This window comes from Lygodium microphyllum, chromosome 13 (assembly GCF_053477565.2).
Source record: "Lygodium microphyllum isolate KBCC chromosome 13, Lygodium_microphyllum_v1.1.10, whole genome shotgun sequence".
Classification (NCBI taxonomy): Eukaryota; Viridiplantae; Streptophyta; class Polypodiopsida; order Schizaeales; family Lygodiaceae; genus Lygodium; species Lygodium microphyllum.
This window is the reverse complement of record NC_141147.1, coordinates 153,394,875-153,409,587: the sequence shown is the minus strand read 5'-3', so window position 1 is coordinate 153,409,587 and position 14,713 is coordinate 153,394,875. Positions and strand designations below refer to the sequence as shown.

The following is a 14,713-nucleotide window of genomic DNA, read 5'->3' as shown; positions in this document are numbered from 1 at the left end:
GTGTTTCAAGTGCCAAAAAAAGGGGTCACAAGTGCCACTAGTGTCCTCAATTGAGGCGATTTTGACATATGAGTCACTTCAAGGAAGTTGTAGTACCTTGATATTAGATTTTGGAAGCGAGTGAAACACAAACACACAAGCTTCTACATCATTGAGTTCAATCTACAGTTGTGGCATCATTATGGTTCAAGTCCAAACCAAGAGTTGCCACAATTTGAGAGCTTCAATAAAAGAGATTTCTTCTTAACACAAGCACCCACAAGTGGTGGGCCATCAAGGACTAATGTAGTGTTGCTCTTGTTCGACAAAGATTGCCCTTTAGATGGATTTCTTGGTGGTAAGCAGATTGCTCACAAGGAATATGATGTTTGTCAAGACACAAATGAAGAGTTTGCATCAGATGCAATATTTCGAGTTGATGGCTCTTCAAAGGGTGTGCTTAGCCCTAGTGGGGGAGATGATCAAGATTAAGTGTACCTCCAATGGAGCATCCTTGAAGGTGGCATTCTCCACCCAACAACCAGAGTCACTATTCAAAGTAGACCTCCATAAGATGCAGTGTGAATATTGTGTGATTGCAAATCGAGCTACTTTCAATCGGTGGCTTTGAGACTTCTTTACAGCATCATGTCACATGGATAGATTTCTTCAATTTTCAATTACAAGAACATGAGTTGCTTAATTAGCATGAGTGAGCATTTTGGTTGTTGATTTTGTCATGGTGGACATTTATGGTGGCAATGATAGGTACTCGAGAATGAGAACACTTTTAGAGAGAAAACAATGATAAGAAGTTCAGGCACCACTTGCCATGGCTAAATGCCTTGTGGCAATCTTTAAGAGGCCAATTCTATGTTCATGGATTCATAAGCATGTAACTAATTGATACCCATTTGAATCTCCAAGAGGTCAATTGTCACAAGGTTGTGAAATTTTGAGATACTCTAATCTTGCCCATAACATTTGATTAAGATATTAATCAAATGTGAGGGTTGTTTAGCACACATGATGCACATGGCAGTCATTTCATGGTAATAGGCCAAGGACCCCGAGGATGTAGTAGGTGCCAAAGGCAAAAGTTGTAATCAGTTATACTTGACAGGTACTAGGTGGTACTCAATGTTAAATTTGGGCCTAGTCCAATTTATTAGCCACTAATGTCAATGGTGGCATTAGAGACTAGATATTAATTAATTAATTAATTAATTAATGCCAGTCTAAGGGTCAATAATTACTTAGGAATACTTGGAAGACAAATTAGCCTAGCCAATTCAATTATTGGCTGGTGAAATTCATTTTGTGAAAACTAGAATAATTATTAAATTACTTTTCAGAGTTAATATTCTAAAAATTAATTTAGTAAGCTAGATAATGTTGGATAATGCGATCAAAAGGCTACCACTTGGCAAAACTTGCCCATGCAAGTGGAAAAAACGTTTTTGGGGGCTGGTGGAAGTCTATTCCAGCCATTGTGAGAGAGAAGGAGGAGCTTAGAGAGTGAGGAGAGGTTGCTGATGTGATTTGCAACCATCAGGGATCAATCCTACATGTGACAGCAGTTTAGAGCCCTCCAAGAGCATGTGACAACAGCCCAAGGTCCTTTTGGTGTAGATGATAGCATATAGGATGGGGCAGCAGTCTATCTGATGATCCTAAGCTGTAGGTAACAGCTTTCATAGCTGTTTGAGCAGGGCAGAAGCAGTTTTTCAGTGTTTCTTGCAATTAAACTCTGAAATTTCTCTCTCTACAGCATTCTCCACCATCCCCCGACCATCTCTTAAGTTATCTCAGCATTTTCCAAGAGTTTGAGCCTTCAGAGGAAGAGATTTCAGTCCATCTCTATTGTAAACCCTAATTTACAATGGAAATTAAAGTTTGACAGCCACCTCGAGATGCATGCTCAGAATTAAGGGTCTAGGACTTTTGGAGGCTTGCTGGTCAGTTTTGACAGCAAGAGACACTTGGAATAGCGGAGAAAATCAGAGTATCTCAGTTGTACTCCTTCCATTTGCAATATAAGATAAAGAAATGCCATAAGGGGCACCCATTTTGAGGCCAATAGGGTGTCCAATGTCAAACATTTTCAATTTGCGTAAATTTTATACTTGCTGTAATTTGTGCTTAATCAGGTTGTTTACCTACCTATCCGAGAAGGAAGGGCAGTTTCATCAATTGTGTGTTTGTGGATTCAGCAAGGGTAGCATAGATGATAGGATGCAATTTGGGTGTTGAGCCACCAATATTAGGATTTGCACTTTTTTTTTCTCAAATAAAATGTAGCTAATTATCTTACTTCAGAAAAAACTTGAATACAAGGAAGTACTCATGCTCAACAGACTAGCTGGAGCTGATGCAAAGTCATAGATATATCAGATGTACAAGTCTCTCAAGGCAGTCTAGGGGGGATGGGGGCAAGAAGCCATGGACAAGGGGTGTATCGCCATCTGGAACTACCTGCCTGCATCACGAAAAACAGGTCCTGGCAGCCCCAACTGCACATGAAATGACAACGGAGCTCCTAACAAGCCCTAGACTCGCCCTGCACCTGATCCCATCGGCCGCAGAGAAAGTGAATGATGGAGGTCCAGAGCTCTGCTAAGGTCGCCTGTACTGAAAGCCTCTCTCCGCCAAAAGCCTCCTGACACCGCACCTTCCAGATATGCCATCCAGTAACACTCCCTATGATCTTCCATATCTCAAAGTGGTCTATTGTGGACTCCAGTACCTGGCGGATGGGTACAGCCTCCAAACCAACCACTACAGACGACCCTGCCTCGATAATGAATATCGTGTCTTGCATCCCGGCCTCATACAGAAGGTGACGGCCCTGACTGACTGTCTCCTACCAAAAAGCTCCCCATGAGATACATACAGAAGGTGACGGCCCTGGCTGACTGTCTCCTACCAAAAAGCTCCCCATGAGATACATCCAAGGTTGGGTGCTATACGGCGAAGGATGCGGCATGCTCCTCTCCACACGAGCTACGCCGCCTCACATGACCAAAGGCAGTGCTTTGGGGTTTCCAGAGGCTACTATGCGCAGCGCTTACAACCTCCCTCCTTCAACATCTAGGCAAGCCAACTTCCCACCGCCAAGCTCCATGTGCCACCAACCATAAGAAATAACATACCCTCCTCGACCTAAAGCTGTCCCATAGGCGTCGCCAAAAGGTCCATCGGAAAGGCTCTGTGATGCTGTGCTCTGCCTAGTGTCTGCTACATGACAGGGCACAATCCATATCCTCCTGCATCAGTGCGTGTCTCTCAACCCTCGCAATGTACTCCAGGAACCTCCATGACTTCTTCGCAACCGTAGTGACTGGCCATAGCCACTCTCCCGGATCCCACTCCAACTCATTAAGTGGCTTGCCCTCCCAAATCCAAAGGCGCCACTCCCGGTGCTCCTCCTAGAATCCTCTAGGCCAGCGATGGTTGCTCGCACGCACACCTCTTATGCGTGGAGTGGGATCCCCTGGTGCCTTCTATAATAATTTGTGTGTGGCTGCAAGGTCCCTCCTGCCCCACTCCCTGGTCCAAATCTGCTCAATCTATCTCTTCACCTCCTCCCTCCTATAGATCGAATCATGGATTCGACACGATCGTGTGTCTAGGACAGATGCTAGGGGATCAAGTGTCAGGAGAATCGGGCAATGATTGGACAACGTGGTGCCCGCCAACTGCCTAATCTCGCCTCCACGAGAGCATCGCTACTCTCCCACATAGAACCTATCCAACCGCTCCAACAGGACTCCACCTAGCCGCCTGTATCCCCAAGAGAACTCCGGCGACCTCTCTCTCCTGAGGAAGGCAAGGTCTCTCCAAGCATCGCCTGCTCCTACTTCCAGTAGAAAGACCTTCCATGCCTCCTACTCCTCCCCAGCCGTGCCCTTGTAGTTTCTGTCTTTGCGCTGTTGGTCCTCTAAAGCCTCCAAATTGTTGAAGTCTCCTCCAACAATCCAAGAGTCCACCTTTGGGAGTCCATCCGCGATCTTCACCCAAAACCTGCTACGTGCCCTAACCTCAGTAGGGCATAGACATTGAGGACTTCAAGGCACAAGTCCCCAATATCCAATCTAATCCATAGAACCCTCCCTGCCACTATCATCCCGTGGTCTCGTACACAGGGGGTGAGACTCAAGCCAATAGAGGTGCATACGTCTCCACTCCTACCGTAGGCACCGATGGCCTGCTCCCAATAAGTGTGCGAGCTGCCCGGGAGTATCTTCCCTACCCGCTAGGCCTGGGTGGAAGTGAGCTTGTGCTCCTGTAGATGTAAGATGTTGATCCGTCCGGCAAGGGCAAGTTGCAACTCCTGCCAAACCATCAACTTCCTAGAACCACGTGCCCCACTATAGTGGAGGCTATTCACATTCCAGGATGCAAGGTATAAACTCATAGGGAGACCTGTGACTGACCGAACAAGCATTTATTCGATGTGGAAGTTGGTGACGAAGAAGAGGAACTATGAGACATGTATATACGCTTCGTTGCCGGCATGGATAGTGAACTCCATTCCCCCATGGTAGCCCTCGGGTGGACCACGAGGGTGATGGATGCGCCTGGTGGTACCACCAAGGCATCAATCAACAAGGCTGAGAGACAAGACCCTGTACACTGGTAGAAACGGACTGCCCGTACCAGGGGCCACTCGATCAGATCCATCGGTGCTCTCCACTACAGAGGGGCTCGAAAGATAATGCTCAGATGAGGAACCTTGGCCCTATCCCACCAATTGATGTCCATCATGCAACCCGGCCACTGTTGGGAGAAAAGTGTCAATTCACCTTCTCCCATCCACTGGGAGATGTGGTCTACCACCTGGCTCTTCATCTCCTCCTCTATCTAAGTCGTCGTCCAGTCTCCTGTGTGAGAGGTCTGAAGGAAGAAGGCATAGTTTGGTCCATCCGGTAGTGCTAGTAGATGGACCTTGCCGCTCCTAGACTTGTGTGCCACGAAGATTCCCACCTCCAAGGGTAGTGGGAACACTCCGCGCTCCGCAACTTTCAAGTAAGTCCACAACCCACTACGAAAAAACTCCTGTGGTAGCAGCTACGCCTGTCTCGAGAAAGTGTGACGGACAGCATGGAGGGATGAACTCATGGCTATGTAAGGGGGGGAGGGGGGGCTAGACTGCCGGTGGGCGGAGGATATCGGCGTCTGGGGCTCCTCACCTACTGTGGAAGGGCGGAGAGATGGGTGGGGGAGGGCTCACCTTTACTGCGTGGAGATCGGCACGGAAGGGGGGGTCGGCAGGGGTGGTGGTGGGGAGGGGGAGAATCAAGGGATGGTAGGGTCGTCGAAGACACCCGATGGGTGTGAGGGAGGGCTAGTAGCTCTCGCGGGGAAGAGGGTTATGGACTAGGGTCGGAGGGGTGGGGACTATGGACCCTCGGGTGAGGCAACCTGTGACGCTTCTGTGAGGGATGGATGTGTAAACCTGTGGACCTGTCGAGTAGGGCGAGGAGGGGGGGGCCGCGTGGTGCTCTGGTGGGGGGGCGACGCTTTCCCTCCTACTCCTTGCCGTGGTTGTGTCTAAGGAGCTCCCTATGGCCCCCCCCTACCATCTCCATCTCTGTCGTCTTTGTACTCGTGTGAAACCGTTCGCATCCACCTATTGGCCTATCGACGAAGCCGCCCTAGCTCCAAAGCGCATACACTCTGTTGCCTAGTGCCCAAAGTCATGGCAACGCACGCACTGCTTTGGCTGCCCAGTCACAATGACCTACTGCCTGAAGGAGTGTCCGCATGTGCCTCAATCTTTAGAAATTGTGGAATATTCTTAGTCTCTTTCACTGCCACCAGTACCTTTGGGACTTTTGCGGCTGTCACTGCGTCCGCGAAAGAGGCGCAAAGGACAGTGCTGAAGAGCCGTCCAAAGTCTTCCACCAACTGGCGATACTCTATCGCCAGTACAAGGAAGAGAAGGGTAACCGGGTGCCTAAGGAACTTGTTGTGGAGCGCAAATGCCTCCATTGTGAAACCACTATACCAGGGGACCATGTAGATGCACCCCTTCGTGGAAGCATAGGGTGAACTGGCCAGTAACTCACTGGCTACATCAGCCAAGGTGAGTTGAACCATGAAGATCCCTTGACCCATTAGAACCGCCTCCACTATTTGCGTTGTGCCGATGCGCAGTGTGGAGTGAAGCCAATCCCGAAGCTGTTGGGTCTTGGATGGGGAGTAGCCTACTACCTGACCAAAGAAAGATGTTTCTTTAAGCTCCGAGGTGTTTCTCAAAGAGAACGACACGCAAGGTGTTTGACTGGGGGGGCACCCGCAGAATGCACCGACGTCTAACCAAAGGTTTCCATTGCACATCCCTGCTGAGAACCTACTAGACACGCTGTTGCACTACTAGAGGGGGAGGGAAAGTTGTTGCAAAGGGAGGGAGCAACTAGAGTGAAGGAGGGGGGGATGTGTTGGGCACCAATGTAAGCCGGCTCACAATGGCCACAACACGGGTGTTGGGCTTGTCAAACGAGGCAGGGCTGCAATACAAAAGAGGCAGAGGACCGGAGGGGAGGGGGTGTCAAGGCGGAGGAGGAGGGGGTTCAGGCCCCTAGCCGGGGGGGACAAGGCGAGTTCAGGCGGGAGCGAGGTGGCGGGGTGAGAAGGAACAACAAGCGGGCGTGGGATAGGTGGATACAAAGCTTGTGGGTGGTTTGGAGGGGGGGGGGTTTGTCGTCGTGCCAGGGACAAGGTGGGGAGAAGGTGGAGCAGAAGGCAGACGAAACTGGTACGATGGGGGGTGGAGCAGGAGCGCTCACGTCGGCAGGAGCTTACTTCGGGTTTGCACTAATACATCATTACAAACTACTAATCCCTAATTAGTTCTCCTCAAAGCAGCCCCAAAAAGCATTTACTGCTGAATTATCAAAAATGAATGGCTTTATCCTCGAACAGTAGGAAAAATGCACTGAAATCATCTATAAATAGAGTCAGTTGTTTAATGCATCCTTTATTCCTCGTTCATTACACTTGGGACCCAGCCATCAGTCCTTTTCCTCACTAGTGTGCCTACATCCCATCCAAAGCTGTTGCTAGTCCATCTCAGCCTGCTGCTTGTCTATAGGACATCGATATCAGTGGCGGATCTTCACACAACTGCTATCACATCAACACAACCTGTCCTAGCTGCCACAAGTTGATCCAAAGGCTGCCACAGCCTGATGACAGCCGCTACACCCTGTCGACACTAGTCTTGACACAATCAACCTGTTTTGGAGCACTTTTACACTTGCCTTTTTGCTGATCAGAGGTGGCCTGCTGCTGACTACAGTTTCCAGCCTGCGTTTTGCAGAGTGCTGATATCATCTTCTACACTGCCAGATCTGTGTTTTAAAGCTGCTGGATCTGCTTTTACTGCTGCCATCTTCTCTGACGCTGTCAGATCAACTGGTGGGCTGCTGCTGCATTTCAGGATCCGTCTGGAGTACAACACACTCTCAAACACCTCTGCCTCAGTCCTAGAGACATGTTCAAGGTCCCCTAATTGTATCAATCATATTCTTTGATTCAGCATTCTACAAATTGTGTTCTATGTGTTGTCATACAATTTGTGTTTTGTGTGCTTGTCATACCATTTCTTTACATTCCAAAGGGCCTATATAAAGCAGAACACTTCCCATGTCAGGCACTGTTCCACATGCCAGAAAGATCAATACAAACATCAGGAAGAGTGCAAGCAGAGGTATTCACAATCAATATGGATGGAGATTTCAGGTTTCGAGGTTCGAGATTTGAGCAAAAGTATTCAGAACAAGTAGGCCTGGAGAATTTGAGCTGTTGATTCCTACAAGCATGTTGTTGTGATATACAATGCAATTTTTACTGGTTCAAGTCTGCACTTTAAACACTCTAGTCACCAAGAGTTGGCTGCACTATATAGACTGCTTGCAAATGAGATTCCCAAATCCTAGGAAACAAGGGTGCAAATCGAAGCTTATGGCATGGGTGATGTTTGAGGCAGATGCTATTCACCATCTGTTTTGGACAAGGCACCAGATGTGCTCTATTGATACAAAGTGTGGGAGAGTGTTGGATAGCATGCAAGACTGCAGTGCAGCATGGATTCACTATAGGCAGCCTTTACCCTTCTATACACCCGTACTAGGCTGTAATGTATACAATTCAAGGATCATTTCAGTCTTTGGGTTCTCTTATCTTTCTGTGAGTGCGCCACTAGAAATACATGGCACATGGTTTATACCACAATGACCAGCATATAGTTGATACAATACATACTTCTCCCATGACCTTTTTCCTGACATCTTTTACAATTCACCAACTATCGTTCTAATAATGGTATCCCTCTTTGATTGCATAATGAGGAATTTTGTGACTGGGCTGCAATTGCCACATACACCTTCCAAAAGTCTCACACTTCACAGGCACCTTTGATACATCAACTTGTGGTTTTAAATCATGATCTCTGGGGACTTATGACTTCTTCTAAAAAAGCATCTATCAAATAACTCATCTCTTCTGGAAAGTCTTCTAAATCTATGACTCAATCCATGCAGTCATTGAGAAGCCTCTTCGCATGCTGGCAAATCTCTTGCAGAATCAACACCATATCAGCTATGGGCAGGCTGGAATGAACTGAATGCATAAAGAGCTTGATTCGAGAAAAAGACACCACAAAGAACTGGCCATGCTATTGTACTAACATTTCCAAACAAAACTTGTATGGGTAGAGTGGATAATGTTTGGCATCAGAAGCGATAGTTTGGGACTGATCACTTTGACAAGGATCTTATATGCCATTCCAAGCAAAGTGAGCAGTCTCATTGAGTGATCTCCAATCTATCCCCGCTGCCTTTCAGGATGACATGAATCCATCTGCCTGTCAAGATGACATGAATTAATCCCTCGAACAGCCTCTCTGGCATATCCCCAATGCCATCATGGGTCATAAACACCTTGATCAACTTACCTCTGATGGAAAGTAATTAACTGTGAAGATTAAATAAAGCTAACTAAGAGTATGCGTGAACTTAAGAAAGCTATATTGACAAAAGATTGTGTTACTATATATTTCCTAAATGCCTCTTACCTTCGCAAATTACGTGAGCATGTCAGTCCAAAACCAATCTCACAATCATCTCAATATCTCCTCATTTAATGGTAGGCTATCTTTAGATCCTCTCCACCTCCTTTGACCACTTTCCAGCTGCATATAGCATGACTTCAGATGCTCATTGATGACCTAACTAATTCCTTTTAAGTCCTCTAGACCATGTGTCTTAAACAAAATTCTTTTGAACAGTAGTGTGCACTCTAGCAACACATTTCGCCGTGGTGGTCTTAGAAGTAGAAGAGACATTTGCAATATAAGCCTGAGCTCATTTGGAAAGACTGTTGTAAATGATCTCTCTAAACCTTACATGGTCATTGCCTCTTAGATAGCTGTCTAAACTTAAGTGATTTAGATTAAGTAGAGCTAAAGGTCTACTGCTTCTGGCCTCACCTTATACGGTAAATGTGTCAACCTAATCTTGACTACTTCCTTCCACCAGCTTTAGTCAAGATTCTTCTGTACTTTTACAAAGGCCCAGCCAATCTCTGAGCACTTGTAATAAACAGAAGCCTCACAGTGACACAATACAAAACCCACTAAATATAAAAGGCTATTTGATCCATGCTAGCCCTAACTTATCAATATGCAAAAACAATGTTCACTACTAAGAATAACATTGAACTTTACCTGCAGTCTTTTCACAATGGTTGCTATTACTTCCTCACACTCTTCTTTGCATGTTTGAAAGGATGATTTTCCATAAGCCTACCCTAAAGAAAAAGTTATATAGAGTCACAAAAGTAATAAATATCACAGCTATAAAAATAAGTAGCAAGCATAAAATTGTATTCAAATCAACTAAGAAGTGCTGTGAGCACATTTGGGTTTTTTGCCAATTACCTTCAGTACAGGAAGAGCTCCTTTATAGAATCTCACTGCATCAGCATACGCCTCTGCTTTTAAACATTTTCTAAGTTTTTTGGGTAGATCAAATACAAACTGCAAACGTCAAATAACAATCAAAATGTTGAACTAACAAGTAAGCATATCAAATAGCCAGTGTTTAACCACCAGCTGCTTACCTGTACTTTGCGCAAAAGGCTGCGTGTTCCATTCAGCTCTTCAATGCGCTCCCTTCTCTCGAAAAGTGATGCATTCACACCATCACTTTTCATCCTTACCGTTGTCACCTGTATAAAACAGACCCATGACTGCCAAAAAGAAATATAATTCTGGTACAAGATAGAAGAATAAGCTCACAAACATGTATTACTTTTCCCAGAAGTTGCTCCATATTCGATTCCATGCCAGTAATATTCTCCTTCATTCTGCCAAAGTCTAAGTCTTAATTTTCATAGATATAAATATGAGTCTCAAAATGTCAACACAACAAGCTAACACAAACTCTTTTCTCCTATACAATTCAGCATCTCTTGGCAAAATCTAAACTAGTGCTAAAGCAAATCCCAAAAATTTTTGCAAAGGACCATAAGGAAGAGCAACATGCAACACACTGGATAATATGAATTGTAAGTTACAAGGAACTTGCCTCTTGATAGTATCAGTTGCACTAATGAATTTGTTATAATTCTCATACACAAGCATTTGCATGTCACTATCGAGGTTCTTTATTTCAGCTGCCATTTCAACATGCTTTTGAAGCAGACCTTCAAGGTTTGTACGGTGCACCTGCACTGGGCGGTAAAAGTAATGGCTCTTAGTGCCTCGTCCTTTCAGCACACTTCCTTTGGCAACACAGAGATCACTAAAAAGCCTGTTGTCTTTAACAGACACTACCATAGTCTTTGTATAAGGTACTGCTTCTAACAGTATTGCAATTCACAGAAGTTTAGACAAGCATTGCCTTCCAATTGATTATGCATCTCCACACAGTAATATGAACTTTGATATCCAACAGTACAAATAGGACCCCTCAAAAGAAATGGCGCTAGCAGCATCTAGCCTTTCAAATTTTGAAGAATGGTTCAAAGCTGGCATTTTGGTATTACAGACCAAACTGGCTTAACTGGCCATTAGCCTTTGGAATATGTCACAGTATAAATCCCTAAGGGAAAATGCGCCCGAGTATACAACTCAAGGAGTCTGGCCTACAAATGTAGATAGTCATGTAGATTCAGTTCAAGGTAAAAAGTAACAGTTCTTTTTTCTATTGTGACTAACATGCAGACTGTTTAGTATCCTAACCATCATTATTTATGTTCAAAAGGGTCCATTCTTGAGCTTAATCAATGTTATTCTAAGGTTATTTTATCCTTTTGATTGTCTTGCAATTTAAGAATACTTTTTATGAGGTGTTAAGGTATGAGATGTTGAGCAAGTAAAATAAAGTGCCTATATTATTCTAAAATTTTCATGAATTGTAGCCTATTCTAACTCCTACAAATCAACCCCAAAAAGTTCTATTTAAAAGCGAAAATAATATTTATCTTTGGCAGGACAGGAATGCATGGTCATCCTAGACTTTAATCCTGATCATTCTTCCCATCACAACAGTCAATAGTCATTGCTGACCTCTCTGCTGCTATTGTCATCCACTCGGAGTTGTCCAGGCCTGAGTTCTCTGCAGCAACATCATCATCATCACCACATAAAGAGAACTGCAGACTGTGCCACCTATTGGGCCGCTAATACTAGGGTTTGCACTCAATCATAATTAATGAACATTAACCCCTAATTTACTCTCCTTGAAACAGCCGCAAAAAGCAAATAATGCTAAATTACAAAAAGTAAATGGCTTATTCTTGATGCACCCCCAATCCTCTATAAATGTGAGTCTGTGTTAGTGCATCCTTAATCCCTCATTACACCAGGCAGTCTTCAGCTTTCAGCACTCTCTCCCTCACTCCTGCCCACACCCCTTGCAAAGGACATCACCAGTTCATGGAAAATCATTTGAGTGCTGCCATCTGTCCCTAAGGTCCTGTCCAGCAGGCAATCTGATTAGGAATTTTCCTCCTGCTGCCCTGCAACCCACAACATCAGACCATCCAGACAGCCTGTTTCAAAAATTCCTACTGCAGCCTGTTACAGCTGCACAGACCGCCTAGAATCTCAACATCGTCCACAAGTAGTCGACTCTACACCAGCTGCTGCATTTTGCTGTATGGAGGCCTTCTTCCACTATCACAGCTGTGTTTTATCTCCTGCCAGGTCACCCTAATATTCACCCAGCCATCTGCATCGACTTGGAGTGCTACAATCACCATAAGGTCAGCTGCATCTGTGTTTTTCAGTCCCTCAACTGGGTGCACTGCTGCCGCCACCATCTGAGACCGTCACACATCTGTGGGCTGCTGCTGCTGCATTTCAAGATCCGTCTCAAGTACACCACACTCAGAGCTGATACATGTGTGTCTGACTTCTTCCTCAGCTACCCTCATCCCCAATCCTCGAGACGCAAAGGTTTGATACATGTGTCTCCGACTTCTTTCTCAGCTAACCTCATCCCCAATCCTCAAGACGCAAAGGTTTGAGGCCCTTTTATAGCATATTCAGCATACAGCATCGTCCACTCATTCATCTTTTGAGTTCTCTTTAACTTGAGTTCTACAATTACTCTATGTTTGTCGTGCACTTTGAGTTTCTCTATCTCAATTTGAGCATTTCTTCACATCATAATAGAGCTAGATACACACAAAGATACCTAAGCCTTTGATTAAAAAGCTTGACATAAAGGACAAGTAACAATGCAAGCAAAAGTATGTCTTAGCGACACTCACCAAACAAATCCCCTTTCAAGCCTAAAGTATGTCTCAGCGACACTCACCAAACAAATCCCCCTTCAAGCCTACCCTTTCAGAGCCCACACCCTCTTTCATGGAGGCTTTGAGGGATTGGTACCAAACATCCCAAATGCAATATCCTCATATTGAAGGGATCCACCGAGATCTAGTCAACTTTCTTTTTTTGTGAAAAAAGTGAGGCAAATTATATCACAAAGCAGAAAGGAGTACATGTGATCAACAATCTAGCTAGAGCTGTCTAAACATCAAAACAAAATTGTATATACAAGCCTCTCAAGGCAGTCTAGGCAGCTTGGCGTATAGAAGCCCTTTTTTGGTTGTGGGGGGATATATCATCACCCAGGGCCACTTGCCTACATCATGAAAAACAAGCCATGGCCACCCAAGTGAGCATGAACTAATGCGAGAGCTCCTAATAGGCATGGAAAGTCACCTTGCAACTAATCCCAAGGGCCACAGAGTGAGTGGATGATGGATGTCAAGAGCCACTGAAAATCATCTAGCCTGCCTTCCAAATGGGCCACCCTGTGAGGCTCCCATTGATCTACTAGCAATTGTGTGTGTGTTGAGTTTTAGGTTTTTCGCACTTGTTGGTTAGTTCCAAGCTCAATGCATTTCAGTTCCCGTGGTTTTTGACTGCATTCACACCACACAAGATGAGGCAACCAGTATTATGATGGTGATCAAAAGCCAGTTTTTTTGCCCCTAGTTAGACCAGGTCGGCTAAATTTGGGCATTTTCTGCTATTTATAGCAGTGCCCCTCAGTTGGCTGGTCATTATCACTTGCAGGTTTCTAGCGCATTCTAATCTGCGTTCTCTCTCTCTCAGTCCTACGCTTCCGCACCGCTGCACTCTGACATGGTATCAGAGCAGTGTTTGAGGGCTGACTGAGCGCAGAATCAACCTGAAGAGGAGTTTCCATCGCGACACAAATTTGCGTTTTTTGCGTTTAAGGGCAGACAGGAGGGCTGCGCCTTGGAACAAGGCTGAAACGAGTGTGGGCGCACAGGAAAGGAGTACAGGTGGTGGATTTGCTGCTGTTTGACGCAGAGAAAGTTTGAGTTTTCAACTTAAAAGTGCAAGTTTTGCTTTTTCATCGCCTCCGGCGGGTGAAGAAGCTTCGGGATGCGGAAGAGCCTTAGCAGGCTGAGTTTTCTCAATCAGAGGGGGCTGCTTTTGCGATTGAGAAGGCATTGCAAGTGAAGATGTCTACAGAGATGGACTTGGAGTTCCAGGCGATTATGGACCGGAAGGTGCCTGTCTTACCGGCTCTTCCTACAGATCAGAAGCTCGACGGCGACAACTACCGCATTTGGCGCGTTATGATGTTGCCCATTCTTGAGTCCTATGATTTGGCGGAGTTGGTACAGGAAGATATTGACCGGCCTTCGGTAAGAGATGAGTCCAAACTCTCTTCCGATGCTCGTGCGGAGTTGGCCAGGGCCCAGTCTCATTGGGACAAACTGAATGCCAGGATTCGATCCTTTCTCTTTCTTTCATGCACTACAGCCGTGATCGCTCACATCGAGCACTTGACGGTGGCTTGTGAGATATGGCTGGAGCTTGATCAAATGTACAACCGGATGACCCTGATGAAGAGGGTTTCTTTGGAGGTCCAGATGCGGACTTTGTCCGTCAATAAGTCTTCTTCGCTAAGGGAACACATTAACAAGCTAAGGCAGCTACAGATGCAGGTTCAGAATGCGGGGAAGCCGATTTCCTCTGAAGACATGGCGATCACACTATTATCCCAGTTGCCGCCACGATTCGGTACATTTTACTCTGCCCTTATTGCTTCGGGGCGAGAGTCTACTCTTCGGTGGGAAGAGTTGGTTCCTATGGTCTTGGACCAAGAGGAACAGTTAAAGGGACAGAATGCTTCCAAGACGGAGGCGTTGACAGGTCAAGCCTCTCAGAAGAAAGGGA

General features: G+C 45.7%; 1 protein-coding gene across 2 annotated transcripts in view; it reads right to left on the bottom strand.

The window, feature by feature from the left end:
- LOC148027371 (Vps51/Vps67 family (components of vesicular transport) protein) overlaps positions 1–14,713 on the bottom strand; it is a 57,465-nt gene that overhangs the window by 19,588 nt on the left and 23,164 nt on the right. Inside the window, exons 2-6 of one of the 2 annotated variants that reach the window (XM_087691943.1) lie at positions 10,572–10,711; positions 10,296–10,350; positions 10,105–10,212; positions 9,923–10,021; positions 9,710–9,787 (exon numbers count right to left, since the gene is read on the bottom strand). In XM_087691943.1, coding sequence (XP_087548069.1) covers positions 9,710–9,787; positions 9,923–10,021; positions 10,105–10,212; positions 10,296–10,350; positions 10,572–10,711 — 480 coding nt within the window. Of the gene's footprint in view, positions 1–9,709; positions 9,788–9,922; positions 10,022–10,104; positions 10,213–10,295; positions 10,351–10,571; positions 10,717–14,713 lie in introns of both variants that reach the window. The other variant, XM_087691944.1, reaches the window with a different exon arrangement.